Source organism: Mauremys mutica, chromosome 4, assembly GCF_020497125.1.
Source record: "Mauremys mutica isolate MM-2020 ecotype Southern chromosome 4, ASM2049712v1, whole genome shotgun sequence".
NCBI classification, from domain to species: Eukaryota; Metazoa; Chordata; order Testudines; family Geoemydidae; genus Mauremys; species Mauremys mutica.
The window spans coordinates 21,817,503-21,839,855 of record NC_059075.1 but is presented as its reverse complement, the minus strand read 5'-3'; the positions used below and the strand labels follow the sequence as shown (position 1 = coordinate 21,839,855).

At 43.9% G+C, this 22,353-nt stretch overlaps 1 protein-coding gene across 6 annotated transcripts in view; it reads left to right on the top strand.

Moving 5' to 3' along the window:
• The first annotated feature begins 10,238 nt into the window (after nt 1-10,238).
• RCOR1 (REST corepressor 1) overlaps nt 10,239-22,353 on the top strand; it is a 135,875-nt gene continuing 123,760 nt past the window's right edge. For 5 of the 6 annotated variants that reach the window (XM_045016650.1, XM_045016649.1, XR_006579344.1 and 2 more), the window contains exons 1-3: nt 10,239-10,309; nt 11,556-11,763; nt 11,885-11,944. In XM_045016650.1, coding sequence (XP_044872585.1) covers nt 11,568-11,763; nt 11,885-11,944 — 256 coding nt within the window. In that variant the 5' untranslated portion in view covers nt 10,239-10,309; nt 11,556-11,567. Of the gene's footprint in view, nt 10,310-11,499; nt 11,764-11,884; nt 11,945-22,353 lie in introns of those variants that run through there. The other variant, XR_006579341.1, reaches the window with a different exon arrangement.

Below are 22,353 nucleotides of genomic sequence, written 5' to 3'. Positions count from 1 at the left end.
CTCCCTTCCTGGTTCCTACTTGAGCTACCCTGCTATTGGCTACTCAGTAAGCAGCTGCAAAGGTGGCCCAGAAGGAGGTAATGGAACTCCCAGCTGTTTTACTTGCTGAAAATCTGTACAGAGCTCTCGTTTGTGCCCTAGAAATCTATGGAGCCCTTTACCTGTGGTGATCCAGTGGTAAGACAGTTGCACAAGAGTGGAATCTAAGGGGTTGCAGAGATGGCACTCCTCTCCCTCTTTGCTAACTTGCCACTTCTCACATGTGGATCTTTGCAACAAGATCCTGGCCAGTGAAAGCACTGGAACTACTCAACTATGAGATGATAGTACATAGGAGTTTTTATAGTTGGTCAGACTAATGTGCCATCTAGTCCACTATCCTCGCCACCAAAAATGGTCAGTACTATATAGATGCAAGAAACCCTGCAGTAAGTAGGCCGTTCTAGGATACCTGCTCCCTGAGGAAAATTTTCTCCCAAGCCTCAGTAACTCAAGATTGGTTTAAACTCTGATGTATGAGGGATTATATCCCTTCCAAAGCTCTTTTTTAAAATAACATTTACTCTGATAGCTCTAGATGTTCTTGTAATTCATACAAATGTCTAATTGTCTTTTGAATCCCATTAAACTCTTGGCCTCAGTGATATCTTGTTGCAAAGAGTTCCACAAGCAAATCATGTTCTGTATGAAGAAGCATTTCCTTTGATCAGCTTTGAATTTGCCACCTTTCAGTTTCATTGGTCAGGTGTATGTGATGTACACTACATGTTCCATTATTGCACTAGACCGGGTGGTATGAAGATAAAGACATTGGCTGAAATCTTAGTCTTCAAACTCCCATTGCCTTCAGTAGGGCCAGAGTTACACCCAGGATCTCTGTATTTTGTTATATACTATTGAAGATAGGGTGAAAATGTGAATTGTAATAAAAAAGTTTATGAAAAGATAGTGACGATCCTCAAGGTCACCTGTTACATTAGCCTGCACTAAACAGGCTACTTAAAAGAAACTCAATTTGCATTTTGCTTAGCCCACCAAGGCTGGTCTATGCTGTGTGATATATTTGAAAACATGAGTTTTTCATTTGAAATGTAATACTTCTGAAAGGTGCCAGATTGTAGCCTGAAGCCCTCTGTTTATCTATAGATTAGATTAAAGCAAAGATGGCAGCCACGCCAGATTCCCCATGGTGACTAGCTAATCTGCCTCAATCCTGATCTGGAGTGACCACCTCTAGAGGGGAGAAGATACCACTCTGTGTGTACATTTAGTGCTTCGCTTCTCTGCTGAGGCATCCAGCAAGGGCACCAGTGTATGTGATGATAATTTTATATCCGTGGCACTTCTACCTCCCCTAACTCTGTTTCTTGCTTCATTCCCAGCATTTTCCCTCTTTTCCCATCCCCACAGCATCTCTTTTGGGCCCTCCTTTTGTAAACTCTCGCTATCCCATCCTAGTGTCAACCACCTCATCTCCTTCACTATTACCCATCTGCAGGGATCAGGTGGGGTAGGCGGGGAAGGTGGTGGTACTCTTTCAGCCTCTGCTCCCAAAATAAACTCCACCCATGTGATTGGCCAAAATAAGATGCCACACCCAATAGACTGTGAAGATGTTCAAAATATCATTGTGTCGCCGCTTCGCTCCAATGAGTTCCTTGAATCTGGCTCTCTCTTGGTAAGGCTTGAATATGCCTTGGGCACTGCTACACTCCTTGGGCTTGGCTCCTTCGTGACTGGGGGAAAAAAATAAGTGGTGGCTGTGATGCTGGCAAACCAGGTGCCAGCTCTTGCCAAGGCTTTAGGACTCAGTCAAGCACTGACAAATTAATTGCTGGAAATCGACCTGTGTGTTAGTATGGTTAAGCGGTGCAGGCCGAGGGACTTACTGGCCGCCGCTTCCAGCAGCCCCCATTGGCCTGCAGCGGCGAACCGTGGCCAGTGGGAGCCGCGATCGGCCGGACCTGCAGACGGGGCAGGTAAACAAACTGGCCCGGCCCGTCAGGGGCTTTCCCTACACAAGCGGTGACCCCAGTTTGAGAAACAGTCACTGCCATAGGGAAATATTTAAGTTTTTGCTTTATAACTGTAAAAAAATGTTTGCTCTGAAACTTTGAACCCAGTCAGGAGGGATCATCTCCTGCCCATCAAGAAGGCTGATCAAAACTCAATGGGCCATTGTGAGACATCACAATACAAAGACTTTGTTAGGTGCCCCTTCACACCCATGAAGAGGCTGCATGCAAAAGGGCTCGTCCCATCAGCTTCAGTTCTGGAAGAAGGAAATAAAAATAGCTGACAAAAAAAAAATCCCTCTCTTTTGCTGTTTGGACTCTCGCAGAAGCAGAAATCCCCATGGTCAACCTGAGTTAGCCCTAAAAAACATTCAGAGCTGACAGATTATTACAACTGTCACCTTTTAAAACCATAGACTGTAACTGGTTTGTCTATATATGCTTGCCTGCTTTAAGCTTGTAGTAACTCTCTCATTTCTTTCTGTTAATAAATCCGGAACTAGTTTACTATAGGACTGGCTACAGGCATTGTCTTAGGTTTGAGAGCTAAGGCACAACTTGACCTGGAGTAAGTGACTGTTCTCTTGGGACTGGAAGCAACCTGAATATTTTGTGATCGTTGGTGTAAAGCAGCCATCTATCACTAAGTCCAGCTTGCCTGGGTGACAAAATAGACTGGAATGCCCAAGGGGTGACTACATGGGAAGAGTGTTATAGTGTGTTAGGAGTTTACACTTGTTACTGGGTTGGTGAAATCTAATTATAGAACATACAACCAGTTTGGGGCCTCTGTCCTGCTTCTTGACAGTCTGCCCTGAGGCTGGCATTCACGGTCATGAGCCACTGCAGACAGCGTGACATAAGCATCTCCCAAATATCACCCATTTTTTGTTATCAAAATGAAATATCACTCCTGGGAAATTGTGCAGCTTTGGGACCCTCCGTCCCTTTTGTTACCTGAGCAGTTAAATAGTTTGCAATGTTTACATTTAAATTATCTTCCCTGGACATCTGAGTTAACACATCACTGAGACTGAATGCCATAGCTCACACCTCTCAGTGCTATTGCTTTCTGCATGGTTACAGAACTGGGTTACACTAGGTTCACATTTTGGGAGCTTTCTCCACAACCATAACAGCTAAAGGCTATTGTATCTTGCTGAGGAGCTGAGCTGTGTCAGGAGAAACCCTTTATTATGAACAGGAACTGTGCACAGAACTGAGATAGCAAAACTTCCTACTACTCTGTGTAGTTTCAGACTGCTATTGCCCTGCCCTGGGCTTCTTTGTTCTAGCCAGAAGTGTGTCACAGGAAACCAAAGACTGCGTCTAGAGAAGGGGTTCTCAAACTGGGGGTTGGGACCCCTCAGGGGTCACGAGGTTATTACAAGGGGGGGGCGGGTCACGAGCTCTTAGCCTCCACCCCAAACCCCGCTTTGCATCCAGCATTTATAATGATGTTAAATATATAAAAATTTGTTTTTAATTTATAAGGGGGGGTTGCACTTAGAGGCTTGCTATGTGAAAGGGGCCACCAGTACGGAAGTTTGAGCACCTCTGGTCTAGAGTGTATAGGAAGTGTGGCATCTCTGCACTTCCAGGAAGACATACTTTACAGCACGGAGATTTACTTTGAAAAAAAATTAAAACTGAGATTCTGGAGAACAAGATAGTAGCTTCATAGAGGTTTCAATTGGTGTATGGGAAGAACCAGCTGTTTCTGGGCCCTGCCCATCTGCCCCTCACCTTTCACCTGGCACTTCCCTGATTTCCAGTCCATCAAAGTATATGACTTCTCCACTGCTCTCAGCTCCCTCCTCAATTGTTAGTTCACTCAATTGTCTCCACCATTCTCGACTCCTTTTCTCCTCATAAAGTCTATCCCACTAACCTCATCACCATGCTGACTTCGCTACACATTTCTTCTCTTTGTTTATGTCTACACTACAACACTGTACCACTGGAATGTAGGTGTGACCTACATTGGTGGAAGGGTTTTTTTCTATCAGTGTAGTTAATCTGCCTCTCCAAGTGGTGGTAGCTAGGTTGACAGAAGAATTCTTCTGTTGACCTACTTGTGTCTACACTGGGGGTTAGATACACCTAACGGTGGTGCTAAAAGTGCAACATTTTTCACAGCCCTGAGCGATGTAGTCAAGTTGAACTAATTTTTAAGTGTAGACTGGGCCTTGATTTCAATGGGAGCTAGGTGCGCAGGTGCTTTTAAAAGTCTCACCAGGCACCTATCTGTATATTTACGCACCTAAATACCTTTGAAAATCTGACCCTTAGCCAGGGCGGCTCCAGGCCTCAGCACGCCAAGCGCGTGCTTGGGGCGGCAAGCCATGGGGGGCGCTCTGTCGGCGCCGTGGGGGTGGCAGGCAGGGTGCCTTCGGCGGCTTGCCTGCAGGAGGTCCGCTGGTCCCGCGGCTTCTGGACCTCCTGCAGGCACGCTTGTTAGATGCTTGTCTATGTGAATGATGTTACCTTTGTAGCCCTCCGGGGTCGCAAGGAAAAGTTTGGGAAAGTGCAGCGATATCTGCCTAAGTCTGCAGACAGCTCAAACAATAGTTCTGACCGACATCAGCTGGCCCGTTCATCTCGGTGGAGCATTAACATGGACGCTCACTGCTGTAACATAGACCCAGGTATAAACTCCTCTGCTTGGGTGGGTAGAGAGGGAGTCCCCCTTATCCAGGACAGATCTCAGGCTTGGGAAGGGACCACGGCCTGTGGAAACAGGAATGGTAATGGGTTCCCCGTTCATCAGTGTTGTTGTAGCTGTGTAGGCCCCAGGCTATTAGAAAGACAAGGTGGGTGAGGTAATATTGTTTAGGGGACCAACTTCTGTTGGTGAAAAAGACAAGCTTTTGAGCTGCACAGAACTCTATGAAGAAGAGTTCTATGCATCTCAAAAGCTTCTCTCTTTCACCAGCAAAAGCTGGTCTAATAAAATATTTTACCTCATCCACCTTGTCACTTGTATTCTGTGCAAGGGTAGGGACATATGGGACTTAATCCTGCTCCAGTTCAAATCAGTGGGAAAACTCCTACTAAATGCTACTTAATGTAAGTGTAATACAATTCGATCAAGTTTGAAAATAATAAGTGATTTATAAAATTGGCAGTAAGTGTTGTTTGAACAGTTGTTGGGAAAGAAAAATTATCAATATTTTATTATTAAAATACATAATACTATAATATAAACCATATTTTAATTTTGAGCCCTAATTTTGAGCATACAGTCACCAAAGGAGATATGAAAGAGATATAACCATAGAAAAAATACAAAATTAATCTGTGACCCTGCAAAGACTTATGCACATGCTTAACTTTGAGCACATGATTAGTCCTGAGTTAAACAGATCTACTCAAGTGTGTAAAGGTAAGCACATGCAGTAGTCTTTGCAGGGTTCAGGCCTCAGTGTCAACATAAACTCCTTTTGAATCTAACTCAAATTCCTTTTCAAAGGAAAATCAGAAACTATTCCCAGCACCCACATTTCTGAAGTAGAAATACTGGAGCGTAGAATACAGAAAAGGATAACTAACATTCTGCTAAGTTTGCATTTTTGTCTCTCATGAAGTGTGTGTATTATACTGTAGAACTAACACATTTTGAACCAAGAAATATTTGCAGTTGCTATGCTGGAAGCTTGAGAGGATCACTTATTATTCTTGTGATTTAGAACATCCTTTTGAAAAAAAAATGTGGAACCAGAAATTGCTGTTGTGAAATTAGTTTTTTGAATTCATGAAAAAGTAATACATTTTTACTGCAAAAATAACCAATTTTACAATATACTGGGAAAGAATATAAAACACTGTATGGATTTTTTCTATACGTGCATGTATATACTGTGATTTTATATATATATACACCACTACCTCGATATAACACGACCCAATATAACACAAATTCGGATATAATGCGGTAAAGCAGTGCTCAGGGGAGGCAGGGCTGTGCACTCCGGTGGATCAAAGCAAGTTCAATATAACGCGGTTTCACCTATAATGCAGTAAGATTTTTTGGCTCCCAAAGACAGCGTTATATCGAGGTAGAGATGTATCTAGATATAGATAGATATATAAAAACACACACAAACTGTATGTGTATTGAATCGAATCTATCTAAAAATACACATACAAACTGTGTATATGTATCTATATAATAAGACTCCAGGATTGTCACTGCGGAGCCTAGAATGTCTGTTAAATCAGTCTGAAGCAATGGGAACAGATACAAGCCTGGCTGAGAGCTCTTTTTGTTTAGAATATCACCAGATTCAATCATCACTGGGATTCGTGGTCCGTTACTGTCCTATTTTTATGTTGTTAGTAATTTTGACTTTATGAATTACACCTGTGTGAAAGCACAGGCTTGCAGCTACTAGTACATGTATACTGAATTTGAGATAAATATCTATCTATATACGGATTATACAGTAGAACCTGAAAGTTACTAACACCTTGGGAATGGCGGTTGTTTGTAAGTCTGAAATGTTTTTAATTCTGAACAAAACTTTATGGTTATTTCAAAAGTTTACAACTGAACATTGACTTAACACTGCTTTGAAACTTTACTATGCAGAATCAAAATGCTGCTTTACCTTTTTTTTAGTAGTTTGTTTAACACAGTACTGTACTGTATTTGCTTTTTGTTCTCTGCTCCTGCCTGATTGTGTACTTCGGGTTTGAAATGAGGTGTGTGGTTGACTGGTCAGTTTGTAACTCTGGTGTTCATAACTCTGAGGTTCTACTGTATATATAAAATGTATACATTGAGGGCTGGTCTACACTAGAAAATTAGATTGACCCAGCTACATCACTCAGGGGTGTGAAAAATCCACATCCCTGAGCAACATAGTTAAGCAGACCTAAGTCTGCATGTAGATAACGCTAGGTCGATAGAAGAATTCTTCCATCGACCTAGCTACTGCCTCTCAGGAAAGTGGATTTACTACAATGACAGGAGTAAATGTATACACTGATGCGCTACAGCCGTCACTGCAGCTGTGCTGCTGTAGTGTTTTAAAGTGTAGACATAATTTGGGTATATGTGATGGTGATGAATATAGACAAGAGGACATTATTCTGAAGGAAGCTGACGTATATTTCACAGGGGCCTGTTTATATATTTCTTTCTTTGTCCGATTTCAAGGGAGAAAGTATAGTGATGAAAATTAAACAAGACCTTCTTTGATGAGATAAGCAGCTATCTAGAAGTAAAATCATTTTGGGGTTGTTTACATGGGGACACACAGGCCTGGTCTACACTAGAAAATTAGGTTAGTATAACTACATTGTCTAGAGGTGTGAAAAAGCGACACCCCCTGAGTAGCATTGTTAAATTTACCTAAATCCCTGTGTAAACAGCACTGGGTCAAAGGAAGGTATGTCGCTGTGGTGTTTTAAGGGCTTGTCTTCACTAAGGGGGTAAATTGACCTAAGTTACGCTGCTCCTTTCCAGCTACGTGAATAACGTAACTGGAGTCGACGTAGCTTAGGTCGACTTACCCCTTCCACTCTTCCATTGACTTATCTTACTCTTCTTGGGGAGCTGGAGTACTGGAGTTGACCAGAGAGCACTCTGCTGTCGATTTAGCGGGACTTCACTAGACTTGCTAAATCAACACCCAATGCATCGATTGCAACAGTGTGGATCTCCCTGGTAGTGTAGACAAGCCCTAAGGAAAATTAATCCAAATTAACTTTTAGACTCCTGCATTAAATGCCTTTGTGGACACATTCAGAATTAAATTGGCCTTAATTCAATTTAGTTTAAGTAAAACCCACTTTAATTTTGAATAAAAGCATCCACACAGAGGTTTTAATATGGTTTACTAATCCATTTTAAAAGTTAATTTGGATTCACTTTCTTAAGTTCCTCTGTGTAGACAAGCCCTTAAACCCTTGTTCGGATGCTGTCATTCAGAATTGAGGTGGCCTTAATTTGGTTTAGTTTAATTCACTTGGGAAGAACTTTTCACACTCCTAATCAGCTAGCTATCCTGGCAAAACTGTGTAGTGTAGACCCATCCAGTGTAAGGCAGAGTAACCAGTAAAATAGTAAATAAGTCAAATATTAAAAAAAAACACAGTATCTCGATTAGCAGGCTTTCTCTCTTCCCTTTTCAAGTTCCCTCACATTTAAATGAGGGGCGAGGGAGGTGGGGTGTGACTGGAGACAGTTTGTCTGACATTCAGATAGCTGCAGCTAGTCAAATTGCAGCTTTAATTGTGCTGCTGACCAAGAAAAAATAACTGCTGCAGGAGATAATTTGAATTAGTAACGGAAGGTACAAGCCATTCTAGATTTACTTTACTTCATGCTACTGCACTGTTCAAATAGTAAATACACCTTTACAGCGTGTACATTCCAACTGTCTCTCTTTGGCGGGGATAGTCACGACTTTTTTTGCAAAGTTAGAGTAAAAGTGTTTTTTTCCCCTGAACAAACGTCATTCACCGATAGCAATTCTGTAGAAAAGGGAGAGAAAGGGAAAGTGCTTTTACTGCTTCACTTCTTTCTCTCCCCTTGTTTTGTCCTCCCACTCCTTTCACAGCCTCTGCCCAACCAAACTGTGGTTGCTATTATTATAGTTTGATGGTGATAGTGCTGTAGCACCACTCAGTTTAGGATCAGACCCCGTTGTGGTAGGCACTGTACAAACAAGACAAAAGTCCCTGATCCTGCAACTGCCTCCATGTGGATAGATTCCTGCACCCACATGAAGTGCTAGAGCAGTCAAGGGGAGTCTTTTGTGGGCTCAGATTTTTGCCTGAGCAGAGCTCCTGGAAGGACTAGGGCTCAAAACCCGAGTCGTGCTGTTGAATCTGCACAGGCACAAGTGTCTGCCCACGTAGCTCTTTGCAGGTTGGAAGTGGAAGAAATGTGGAGTGTGACGTATGGTTTCTGAGCCATATGTCTGTCAGGGCCAGGGCCGGTGCAACCACTAGGTGGCCTAGGGCACCAAGTGGTTGGGGGCGCCAAAAAGTGGTGCCCCCCAGTTTTTTTTTAAACAGCGGAACACAAGGCTGCTGCTGCTCCCTGCCTCCCGGCTCCAGAGGGGCCGCCCGGGGCACGGCCAGTCCCTCTCCCTGGGGGAGCAGCCGGCGGCGGAGGGGGGAAGGGGAGAGTCTAGTGCTAGCAGCTGCGCCTACTTCCCCGCGCCGCAGGCCGAGCAGGGCTCCTTGCCACCCCCGGGGCTCTCAGTGGTGGTGGCGGCAGCAGGCTCGGGCGCTCGGGAGGAGGGGGTGGGGCTGTCTGCCAGTGCCGCCACTGAGAGCCCCAGGGGTGGCGGGGAGCCCGGCTCGGCCCGCGGCGCAGGGAAGAAGGCGCAGCTGCGCTCTGCTCTTTGGGCTCTGCAAGGTACCTAGCTGGGCCGCGGGGAGCTGCACAGGCCCACGGAGCGCTGGGGGTGGGCAGGTCCAGTCCCTGGCCTGGGGAATGGTGTATGTGGGAGCAACCCGGGCACCCCTCCCCCAGCCAGTGCCACCCCCTCCAACACTCACCAACCAGTTACCTTCTCTCCTGTGCACCCCCCACTCCAACAACCCACCCTGTCCTGCCACTTTTGCCTCTGGGCAACCTCCAGCCAGCAACCCCCCAAGCCTGCCACAGTCACCTTCACCCCTGCATCAACTTCGGGACTGCCCCCCCTGCCGCAATCTCTCTCCTGCCCACCCCTCCCTTGTGCAAACCCCTCCCTGCCACCTTCACCCCCCTGCAACAACCTTGGGCACAGACAGCCCCCGGCCTACCAGCTCCTTGCAACAACCCCCTCTTGCTCACTTCTCCCTTGTGCCACTGCACCCCTGCAGCGAGCCCTTTTTGCCTCTGTGCAAATCTCTTCCCTGCCACTACGCCTCCACTCCCTCCACCTCTTGGCCACCTCCACCCTCTGCAACAATCCTGTGCACCCACCTCTCTGCCACCTTCACCCCCTGGAAGAGCCCCCATATGACCCCCTCTTTGCAGCCTCCTTCCCCCCCTCCCCGGTGCCCCCTGAACTTTGTGAACATCTGGGCCCCCTGGGGGGAACTTGGCCGTAGGAAGGTGGGGGCTGGACAGCGGAGGGAGGGCGCAACGTGGAAGTTCTGCCGAGGGCACAAAATATCCTTGCATCTGCTCTGGTCAGGGCCCAACCTGGGAATCCTTAGAAGAGCGGTTTTCATGGGAGCGAGCCCGTTGATGTCACAAGAGAAAGCTCTACAAGGTCAGACACTTAAACTGCAAACTCCGCATGGCAAGGACCTTATTTCTATAAGATGTAAGGCTCACGTCCTTAAAGGTATTTGGTGCCTTGGAGGATCTGGGACTAAGAACCTGACCCTGCAAACATGCACATGAGCAGTTGTCTGGGACAGCTCTTGTGAACAAAGCTTGTCATGGGGGCAAGAGTCTGCAGGATTGGCCCTCAAGGACCTGATCCTGCTATCGGTTACGCAAGGGCAGAGCCCTACACCTGCCTGGCACCCTGCTGCCTTCAGCGCCCCGGTGGGCCAGCATCAATCTCCCTCCAGCTTTTATTGTGTTTCATTAAACTCCGTCTGTTGCCCATTGTCCCCTTGCCAGGGGCCTGCTGCTCAGCTGGGTGGGGTGGCGGCTGCTGCTTTGCCCCTCGGCTAAGGCCCTGATCTCCCTCCCCGCGCGGCGCCAGCCAGGGGGGCAATTTGTCCAACTCCAGCAATTACAAGGACTTTTCCTCCCCGCCCGGCCAAACTCCTCTTGGCGCTGGAGGGGAGCCACGGCCCGGCCAAAGCACGGGCCGGCCGCCCCCGCCTGCTCCCCGCGGCCCCGCGGCGGCGGCCGGCCCCAGCCCGCGGACACTTTGTAGCCGCGACTTTCTCTCTTTGTATGGGGATTCCATTCAAACTGAGCGGCGGGCGCCGCGTAACCTTCCGCCACGGGGAGGAAAATAGTTCCCAGCCCGCTGCCGATGAGTTCAAAGCGGGCGGTTCGGAGCCCCCTCGCTGGGGCCCCTCCGCCCGATCCCCTCCCCCTCCCCGAGCCCCTCCCCCAAGCTCCCCGCGCCTCGGCAGCGCCTCTGGGGCCAAGGCGTGAAACTCCCCCTTCCCTCCCCGATACAATGTAGCCTGGGAAGGGGCTGTATCACTGGGCGTAGAGATTGCAAAACCCAACCACGTACAGCGGGCGATACGCCTCCACCTAACCTGACAAACGGAAGCGCCGGGCCGGCTTGATGGACGGGGCGGGGCGGCCAATGGCAAAGGCACCTGGCCTCCCAAAATGTGGGGGCCTCCAATGGGAGGCCGCGGGAGGTAGGGCCGTGCAGGCAGCAGCGCAGGTTGAGGAGCGTCCCAGTGCAGGGAAGTGCAGCGCTGGGATGAGCCTCATCAAAGTTCTAGCCCTCGCCGTGCAGGGGATTTAAAGCGGCCGCGCACTGATAGCGCCTCAGCCTCTCTCCCCCCCCCCCCCCCGCCCCAGCCGGGGGCTTTGCCAGCCGCTGCTGCTCCCAGGCTCCAGCAGCCCCTGGTCTCCACCCCCCCCCAAGTTAACTCTGATCTCTCTGCCAGCTTCACCCCCAAATGCCAGCCATGATAGAGAAGGGCCCAGAGGTCTCAGGGAAGAGAAGAGGCAGGAATAATAATGCCACTGCTGCCGCCAGTGCGAATAATAATGGGAATAATAAAAGTTTGGCAGCAGCGGCAGCACCCAATGGAAACAGCAGCAGCAACTCCTGGGAGGAAGGCAGCTCCGGCTCCTCTAGTGATGAAGAGCATGGTAAGTCCCCTGAAGTGGGAGCCTCAAACTCGCCCCGGGATTTTCTCTGTTCATCTCCCTCTCTCACGCGAATCAATGAAGCACGTTCCTTCTAACCCGGACTCTCTCTTTGACATCTCAGCAGGAGGAGGCATGAGAGTTGGAGCCCAGTACCAAGCCGTGGTTCCTGATTTTGATCCGGGTGAGTTATTTTGTCTCTAGTGTCTCCTAAGGATTCAGCACCATTGTGTGTGAGTGGGTTAGGAGCCTCCAACGGCGGGGTGTGTTTGTGTGGGGCTCTGCCTGGAGATCTGACATCCTGCGTTTGGGAGTTGGGGGCTAGTGGCTGGATTGATCCGCTGGACATAAGACTGTTTTATTGAGGGGATGGGGGAGAGGTCACTTTGTGGCATTAGATTTCTAGTAATGAAAAAGGGAGGGGGAAATCAACAACTTTTGTGTGTGTGTTCACCCTGCTGTCCAAGGAAAGAACAGCAACAAGGGGGGAACGTGTAGGGGAAACGTGCCTCCAGACGGGGAGGGGGGGAGGGAGATCGTTCCTTTTCCATGAAATAGAACCAAAACTATAGCTATAGATCTATTTACGTCCCTCCTCGCCCCCGCCCTCCCCCAGGGAAATATGAATATCTTACTCTGTGGCACGGAAGCAAGAGGGATTAGCCGCGCTACTTTCTCCCCCCCCCCTTTTCTCCCCCCCCCTCTTTCTTCAGGTGTGGTTAGTTTCATATTCACAATGATCGGGTTGGGATCTGGGTCTTTAAGAGAGTAGCATGGCACTAATTAAAAGGACTTTCATCAAATTCCCTGGCACTAATATGAAATCGAATCCTTTAGTGGGTTTTCTATTCCCCTACCCCCAGGACTTTTTAAAAATACACACCCCCCCTCCCCTCCCCCAAAACGAGACATTCAGGGCCAGAGAAGAACAACGATCTCTTCCCCCCCCCCCCAACCCCAACGGTTAATAAAAGAAGTCTAGATGCTTTCCAGAGGGCGCTTTGCAAACGGAGAAAAGCAGGGAAGCTGATTTGGCTAGGAGAGACCGTACATGGCAGTTAGATTTCCGCTCCCCCTCCACACGACTTGTGTGTTTGTGGGTTCGACCATAAGGGTAGAAATAAAAAAGATGAAGTCACAAATGCCTGTTCCTCTTTTTGAAATATATTCGAATAGGGCTCTTTTAGTCAAACTAATGTGGCTGTTTTTAAAAAAAAAAATTCTTAAAAAACCAGTTGGTTGCCAAAATGTTCCACATTCCATTTATTCTGCTGCAGTTCTTTGTAAGCTAATTTAAAGTGGTATGGAAGCAAATTGTGAGCAAACAAAGGAATTGTAGTTGTACTGGAAGGCATGCGATTCAAACATTTTAGTATAGATGTGTCTACAGCTGTGTGTGTAAAGGTAGACTATCGACTTCCTTAGTTTTTAAACGTGTTTTTTAATTGTTCTTTTGTAACTGTAGGTTAAAGCTGGTGAAAACCCTCCTCCTGTCTGGAGGTCTTAACACTTGGAGTTGCCTCTTGCATATCTCAAACTTAATTGAATCCTCTGTACCTCTCAGCTTAAAAGAACAAAACACATGACTTGCAAATAACAATGGTTCATTTCTCAGAACAAACCAGAGAGTAACTCCTGCTGTTAATTGACTTATTAGATCAATCTAAATTCAGAAATATATATTCTTGAGCTTCTCAATGCAGAGGATAAAGATGTTTTGGGTGCCTTTTTATTTAATGGAATAGGTTGGTTTTTCTCTATTTTTACATTGTTGCAGTCTCTGCAAATTGTGCATTTTTTTGTGAATACTCAGGTTGAACATCTTTTTAGTTACAGCATTTCATATAGCTATTTACAGAGTTTATTTGTATTGCCTGTCTCGTCTGTCTTCTTCCTGGGTAGACATTTCTCCTTGGTTCTTCTGGTTGACAGAATAGGATACAAGGTCTCTCTGCACATGGGAACTCCATTTTTTTTGGTTGACCGCTGGGGGAAGGGCTTATTAGGTAGCAATTGACCCTCTTTTTCATTCTGTAGGTCAAGCACAACATTGCTATAAACTACATGGATCCTACTGGCTTCTAGCCAAGTGTTGCAACAATACTTTACACTTTTCATTGAACCTTGCAAATCAATTCTCTAGCTTACCTCATTTCTCTACTAGAGCAACTTTTTTTTTCTTTACTGCTATGACTGAACTGAATACATTTAGGATTGCATTTATTTTATTCTAGTTTTCAGATAATGCTGTATAGATTTACTTATGCAAAAGTTATTGCATTCATTACTGACTCATCTTTCTTCCCAGTGGGGTGGGAAGTGTATGACATAGCTGGAAAAATAAATTTAACTTACACAACTTCAGTGGAAGTTCAGCCTGAGTAAACAATGCAGTACTTAGTCCATAATGGCCTGATATCAAGTCAATAAGCAGACTTTCATTGACTTCAGTGGGCTTTGGATTGGGCCCTTTTTGTGCAACTAATTTTTAGACATAATTAAGAGTTTAGTGTATACTCACATCTATGTTCTACTTAAGTAGATTGAAAAACTAATGCTAAATTTTATCAAACTACCGCGATAGTTTTGCAATTAAACATTGTTCACAAAAATGGATGTTTTCTCCTCTCTGAACTTCCCTATTCAGTTTTTTATTTGATTTATTTTATTTAAAAAAAATAATAGTATGCATTCCTAAGTAACTGTACTTCTGGACTATAATGCCAGTCAAACTTGACCTTTCAACAAATAGTGTTGATTTTTAGCTATCTAGAGCCTATATCTCTTAACCCTAAACAATTGTTTAGCCTAGAAATTCCTATGACTACTAAATTCAAACATCATAGTGTTATAATAAAGCACAATGACTGTAGGTTCAGTTTATTAAACATCCTATTTCTAGTAGGGAACAAAGGATTGTAAAACCTGTTGTTTCTTTGCCCTGGCCTATTCTGGGACTCTAGCTGGTGCATTGGTACAAACTCCTAGTATAAACAGTGTCTCCTTACCCCTGGGTAAACTGCACCAGTATAAAACTGTGTGTACGCTAGGGATCTGCACTGTTGCAGCTGTACTGGAGGCTGAAACTCAGTGTAGACCAGATTTTTTTTTTTTTTTTTGTGCATCATGGCCATGCTCTTAGTATAGGGACTGTAAATGCTTTTAGCTACAGTTCAGCATTAAAGTTAAGTATGCCTTTGATATATTTATTATTAATCATGTTTATTATGCTAGTGCCTAAAGACCAACCAAGAATGGGGCCCTATTGTGGTAGGCACCATATAGAGTAACAGACAGTCCCTGCCCTGAACGCTTACAATCAAAATTAGTATAAGAAGCAGAAGTAGCAGTCATGTTTGTTCAGTCTGTTTCTTGTGTGTATATATAAAAATATAATGCACATGTGTGAGGCAGTTATAGTAAAGAATATTAAACTAGGAAGGCTTTTCAGAACTACATTCTGCAAAATAAAGTGAAGTCAAGCAAGACATTAACAAGATGTTGATTCAGATTTCGTAATTACCTTAGAGTTAGATCAGACCAAAGAGGCAGTGAATACTGTACAACTTGAAATCAAGAATAAGGTCTCCTTAATTACTCTCTGGATTTACAATGATAAACTATTAAACAGAATAAAAACAAAACTACTAAAAAGTGCATAGAGAACCCCATACCTTTTGGCTAGTCGTAGGGTTAGAAGGGACCAGAAGGGTCATCTAGTCTAATCTCCTCTAATGGGATAGAGGTTTTTAGTAGTGCTAGGAAAAATACTGAAACTAGAAGATATATTTAGATTCCTTTTTGGGGCCAAAAAATAACTAGATTTCCTTCTGAATTAAAGTGGCCTTCTGGGTGATCTTAAATTTTCTTTAAAATTATAATGGCTAAAATTGAATGTGTCAGGGGCCTGATGATGATCTGTGTGATTCTTGAAAGCCAAGGACATGAACCTGCAAATACTTATTATGCATGTGGAGCAATAGTCCTTACTTTGTAGCTCCTTGACTTCAGTGGATTGGCTACGGGCAGTAGGACATCCCTGCAAATCTGGATATCCACATCCACGGTCCATTTTTGTGGATTGGATATGGATACAAATTTTATAGCCATGCAGGACTCTAAGGACTAGGTCACATGGACAAAGTTTTGTAGAATCTTTCCTTAAATTAGTCTCATCCTACCCACCCATTGGCCCAATGTAAGGTATTGCAACTACATGTTGCTTTGTTAAACCAGGTCTTGGTAGCTGGACACAGGACTAATTTTTCTATTTAAGACAATAAAAGCAAGTTTTTAATTGTTCATAAGTGTTATAAATATTGATACGTTTTGCTGTTTGGCCTTGAGTTAATGAATACTTTGAGAAAAGCTGTCCCTCCCCCTCCATTGCCCTCTGTAGTAAATATAAAGAATTGTGAGTCAAACATTTGACTGTCAGCTAGCTGAAAGCTCTAGCAAACAATACTTGTTATCAGTAGGCCAGCATATATTGTGAGTTCTCCATTTGAGAAACTGAGGATTTAAAAAAGAGAACAAAAAGCTGTGTGTACTTATGTGTTTAATGGGAAAACTTAGTGAAAGGGAATGTTTTGTGTCCCAAAGATGAATAGAAATCTATTTTATTTTATGTGGGGGGAGGAGGAGGGGAGTACTAACAAAAAACGTGCATGTTACCTCATCCTGATCGCTTTCTGCTTGTTCATCTTGTATGCGCTGAAATATTGTAAATATAAAAAAGAACCTAGTTACTTATTTTAACTCTTTTTGCATAGCTAATAACTTTTAAATAAGATTGAGGTTTCAGTGACTTCGAAAAGCATTATATAATTTCTTGACGAGAACAACTTGTTCCGAATCTATAAATACAGAGAAGATAGAAACAATTTATCCTGTGCAATTCTCCATCTCATGGCTGAAGTGCAACTAAGTACCTTTAATCTCAGTTACAGTACTACAAGTATGAGCCAGTTCTTATATCTCCAGACTTCTGTTATGTCCAGTCATCTTCAGAGAGAATCCTCCTGTTTTCTTTCCAGTCGAAGTGAACTCCTGACAAATGGCTGGTTAATCCAGAGGGTGCCCTAATTCAATCAGATCTATGATGGAGATGCCGGGGGAGGCAGAGAGGAAGAAACCATCTGTGGATTGCTTACAGCAAAGCTGGCCTTCACGAGTCTCTTTCCTGCTATACTACAAAAATCTGAGCACTCTTGACTTGAGGAAGTATTCCTGTTAAGGGAGGAATTACAATAGCACCCTAGAAGCATCTGGATCCAGGGACACAGAAGGTGGGAGAAACTGCTTACTGTGAGGAGGTGCCATTTGAAATACTGGAGGTCTGGGACTGCACCCCACTTTGGTCACGTACTAAGAACTGCCATATAAACATCCAAATGTTTCCTGTCCCTCCTCGATGGCCAAGTCCCCGCTAGTTTGCTGGCAGCTGATTCGATTTCTTTAAAGCTTTGAGAGACTTGGTCAGTACAATCTTGCCTCAGGGAGACCCAGCTCATACTGCCCCTAATACATTCGGTCCCAGTAACTCTTGGAAGTTGTGGGAAGAGTGAAAAGTATAATGAACTAGATGGTTCACCTTGTTTCTCTTGGTATGGCTTCACTTGCTGGAAAGCTCTTGGCATTGCCCGGTGAAGTGAGTAGCCCAGAGATGCTGCCTTTCACTTCACTGTGCAATGCCAAGAGGCCTCTCCAACAGTCTCGTTACTAGAGGTCATGAGAAAACGCCCCCCCCCCCCGCCCAGTGAAATCAACTTGCTTCATGGGAGATGAAGTCTGACCAGGGAGCCTGGCCTATAGAGGAGAATGGGAGTTTGTCACCCAAACTACAGCTCCCATCAGCTACTGCAGCAGCACTTCCAAATTGAAGTAGCTTGGCTTTCAGACAGAGCACTTCTATATTGAAACTTCTGACAAAAATAATTTTTTTGTGGAAAATTTAGGTGATGGCCTTTGTTCAGATTGTCTGTGACGGAGGGGCAGCGCGGCACTGTTCAGCCCTTTGCGCTCTTCCAGGACCCATCTTTCTCTGCCACCTTGTCCCTCAAGGCTCAACAGGAGCCTTAAAAAGGAGTGCATTGGGGACGGGGCAGAGGCTGTGGCTGAGGGGTTCCTTTGTCCTAGGTATTTATTTCCTGGTTGCCTCAAGGCCCTTGGGAGTCTTGGGTGGGTACAAGCTAGGGTAGCTCTCAAGGCTGAACTAATAGCAACTCCAGAACAGGGAGAGACTTAAGCCTCCTCCCTCCCCTCCCCCCGGGCTTCTGTGCGGGGCTCCGTACCAGCACACGGATAAACCTTGATGTCATGTCTATGTCATCCTTTATAGCGGTTGTACTGCAGGAGTGGAATGGGAATGCATTGGCTGGTTCTGTATAAGGCTAGAGATGACTGCAGGTACTCATGATTTAGCCAAAGAAAGTGCTTTTTAAGCCCCATTGTGGAAGGGAGAAGGACGGACAGTCTCCAAGTTCAGGTATCTCTAGTATCAGTAATGGCACCTCTTACAGCCCCACAAGAATGCAGTGTTACTTTGGTACCCTGGGCCTCTTAGCCCTTAGAGACCATTTTTAAGATTGCTTGGGTCTGTGTCTTTTTTCTTCAGTCAGTCTGGTTACTCTCTTACAGAGCAGGAGGTGCTCACTGGGTATGCCTGGAGCTGGGATGCCGAGCCAAGGGATGGTCTCGGAGATTATCTGCTGTTAAATAGCATGAACGTCATTCTAAAACCTGAATGCTGTAGTAAACATACAAATTCAGTGTGGCCAGAGCCTGTGGCTTCTTTCTCTGCCTGGCTCATGCAATATTTGCATAATAAACTTGTCACTGCTTCATTTTTTGATGAGTGTATTAATGGTGGGACTGACTTGATAGTCATGAAAAGTGGATCCTTTGTTGTAGCTGGTCTCTGCCACTTAAGGAGTTGCTCTTAAAACTTTTGTTTTCAGCCTAGTTTAGTTTTGTGACTTGGCTTAGAGCTCTGTGTGATTAGTTATTATTATTAGCTCAGAAATCTTACCTCTGATCAAGGGGAACTGTACAATGTACTTTACGGGGGTTCTTGTGCTGTCACGTACCTTCAGAGTATTATAACTGGATGTGGTTTGTAAAACACTTCAGCTGTGCAGTGTAGCTTCTGAATATCCATATTGGTTTCTGAACAGATGCTAGGCAAGTACAGCTGGGGCAGCTGGTTCTCTGGAAACTTGTTTAATTTAATTTTTAGTAATGTTCCTTATTTGTGATCCTGCGGCATAGGTTTTCATGGTGCTTTACAATTATAAAATAAGACAAATCCTAAGTGCTGAGTGGCCTGTAGTGTAACATAATTAGAGTGACTGGTTACTTCAGTGAACCTGGAGCAAGGAACCTCCAGTTGTGCAAGCAGAACTGGATTTTGACTGATCTCGTGAAATCTTTACCCATTGCTCTCGTACATTTTGAGGTTCTGAGCCTCTATATATAAATTAACTAAAACAAATGGCAAACTGAGAAAGTCTATGCTCTAAATATATGTGTTGGAAAATTGACTTTTGAACTAAAACTTTCTCAAATAATGAACAGGAAAAACCTCCTTGCAGGGCAATTTAGACTCTATTTTAATTTTTGAAAATAGCCCTTTTCTTTGTTTTGTTTTTAACTTTCCTTTCCAATATAGCCTCTGCTATTATCTTGAGCACATAATGCCAGTTGTGTTGAAATGTGACTAATAGGGATGTGATAAACTTTTTTTTTAGTATGGTAGGTACATTGAGACCACCAAATTCACTTCATTTCTGGTCTAAGATCTTGAGACCAAGCTAGCGTGTCTAACCCACTCTGCCAAGCATCTTCAAACATTCAGTGCTGCATAGCAGCTAAACTCTTTGAACTCTGCAAAAGGAAGTATTAGTAAATGGAGTTTGTCTTACATTGATTGAGGGCGGGGGGGGGGGGAGTGGGAGGCTGCAGTGGACTGATAACATCTAATCACAAAGATCCCCTGTTCAGAGGAAGATCTGGTGTATACTCATCTCATTTTTGTATTTCATCACATCTCGTCATGGTGCATTAGGAGCTTCCACGCAGGACACTACTGGTATTCTCTTGTCATTTTTTTAGTGGGGTGGCAGCAGTGTTGGAAATGAACAGTGCAAGGAAGTGAGTTGGTGTCTCTAGTAGAAGTGCCTCTACCCCAAGCTCCTCCTCACTATGGAGAGGTTTCACAGATTATATTCTCATAAGAGACCCTCTCAGTTACTTCCATAGTATAGCTTTCTAATTTAGAATCTAGCCACCTGCCACCTGTGGCATCTGTGCAGTTATGCTCTTGTATAGGTATCTAGATTATGCCAATTATTATACAGTTCTGTGTCTATACGACAGACAGGCTGATATCTGAGCCCATTTGGACTTCACTCTATACTGATTTACAGATTTCTTTTTTTTTTTTTTTTAAATCTGGATTTAAATATTGGGCACCAAAAAGTCTGTATATGCACTTAACATTGTTCTCTTAAATACTGTATATTTAGTCTGCAAAAACATAGGCGAATGAATAATGTGTAACTATATAGCAATTCTGCTTATATTATTAGCCCAACTATATATTGTTGCATAAGCGACTGCCTGGCTTCCTTCCTTGTTGGGAATAATTAGTCACTGCAATTTGAAAAAGCATGGACTGTAGACTCAACCTCATGGAGATCCTATAAACAGTGAAAGATTAAGATGGAAATGAAGCAGTTTCTCATCTTGGTAACAGTCAAGTCAGGATTGGAAAAGTCTGGATTCATAGTTCAAATATTTATCCACATTTTCCTCAAGATGTGAACTGAAATGAGGAATTCCCTCCACTCCTCTGCTTTCTCTTTGGGCCCTCTACTCTCATTGCCTTTAGTGTGAATCAAGAGCACACTGGCTTGGGCCCTTCATTACGATTTTTGAACTTTTAAAGAAAAAAGAATGGAACGCTAATAAAGCTGTTAGACCATGCTGTTTCCAAACACCTTTGACAAGTGGCCTTTGCTACATCTTTTGTTTAGGGTGCTAAGGGCTGCGTAAGGAGCTCATGGCTGTTTTCAGTCATGATGCACAACTGTAGTTCAAATTCACTTTTTTTTTTTAAGCTAAAACACTTTCAGCATTCCTCAGAAGCCAGTGGGGCTCAATCACTTCCCTAGATGGAGAACCCTATGTTGAGCCTGAAAAATATTAGTGGTTTGTCAACTGGGGGTTGGGACCACTCAGGGAGTTGCGAGGTTATTACATGGGGAGGGTCGTGAGCTGTCAACCTCCACCCCAAACCCCACTTTGTCACCAACATTTTATAATGGTGTTGGAAACCAGAATGCATAAAAATCATGATTTAAAAAAAAAATCAATTGGGTTTTTTTTTTATTTGATCGGATTTTTTTTATAAGTTTTTTCCTCAAAAAGCATTTTATCTAAAGATAACATTATTGCTCAAAGATATCTCATCATGGAATAAGGATTATAAATTTTAATTCTATAATATAAGACAATTGATTCATGTAATGTTTTAAGAAAAGTTTTTTTTTTGTAAATGAGTTTCCAGTAGTTCATGGATTAGACTAGAGACCTAATTTTATGGGGTTTCCACAGGCTTCTGTATAGATTATTAAGGTTAATCTTTCTATCTACCCAATGGGACTCAGTGCTCAGCCTAGAAGATGCCATCAGAGATGCTTAGTTATTGCAGTTCTCAAACTGGATTTGTCTCCAGAGATGATAACATGCTTGTTAACAGCAAAAATGTTTTTAAATAAATATAGAGAGATGAGAAATAACAGCCCTCAACTCTATTGTTCCCTCTGCAAATTTGGGTACACAGTCAATCCCTTACCACTCTCTAAAAGTGCAAAGCTTTTAAAAAATTCAGTGAATAGGAGATTGTTGGGGGCGGAATAGATCTAGACCAGGAGAAAAGTCTGGAGGTAAATGTGAGAAGTGAGGGACATATGCTTGTTAATATTATATGTTTGCTGTTGAAGACAAAAAATCCAGAATACTTAACATTGTTGTTTTAGTTAAATAAAATAATTTAAATGTCTGTCTGGTGATGTTCTCCACCTAATACAGCATGGCAAGAAAATCTTCCAAATATTAATGAATAACCTGTTGAATTGGAGATAGTTCACCTCCCAATGACTTTATACATATCTGCTTCAATTACCTTTGGTAAATGAAATAACCAAACAATTATTCATTTTCTGATACAGCTGTAAAACTAATCTGAAAAGTTTTCAAAATAAATCACTGTTTAAAAATATATATTGTGTACCTTCTAAAAACGAAACCTACATCTGACTTGTGAAGAATATGTAATAAGGTTATAACAACCAACAAAAATGTGCTTTTATGTAGAAAACCATGATTAAATTGACTCTTCCTGACTAGTGATTTAAATCGTGATTTAAATCGATTTGATTTAAATCAAATCCACCCTGTTAAATATATTTAAAATTGTGTTTAATTTATAAGGAGGGGTCACACTCAGAGGCTTGTTATGTGAAAGGGATCACCAGTACAAAAGCTTGAGAACCACTGCTCTAACGGAAGGCTATTTAGAGCAGTTTTGGG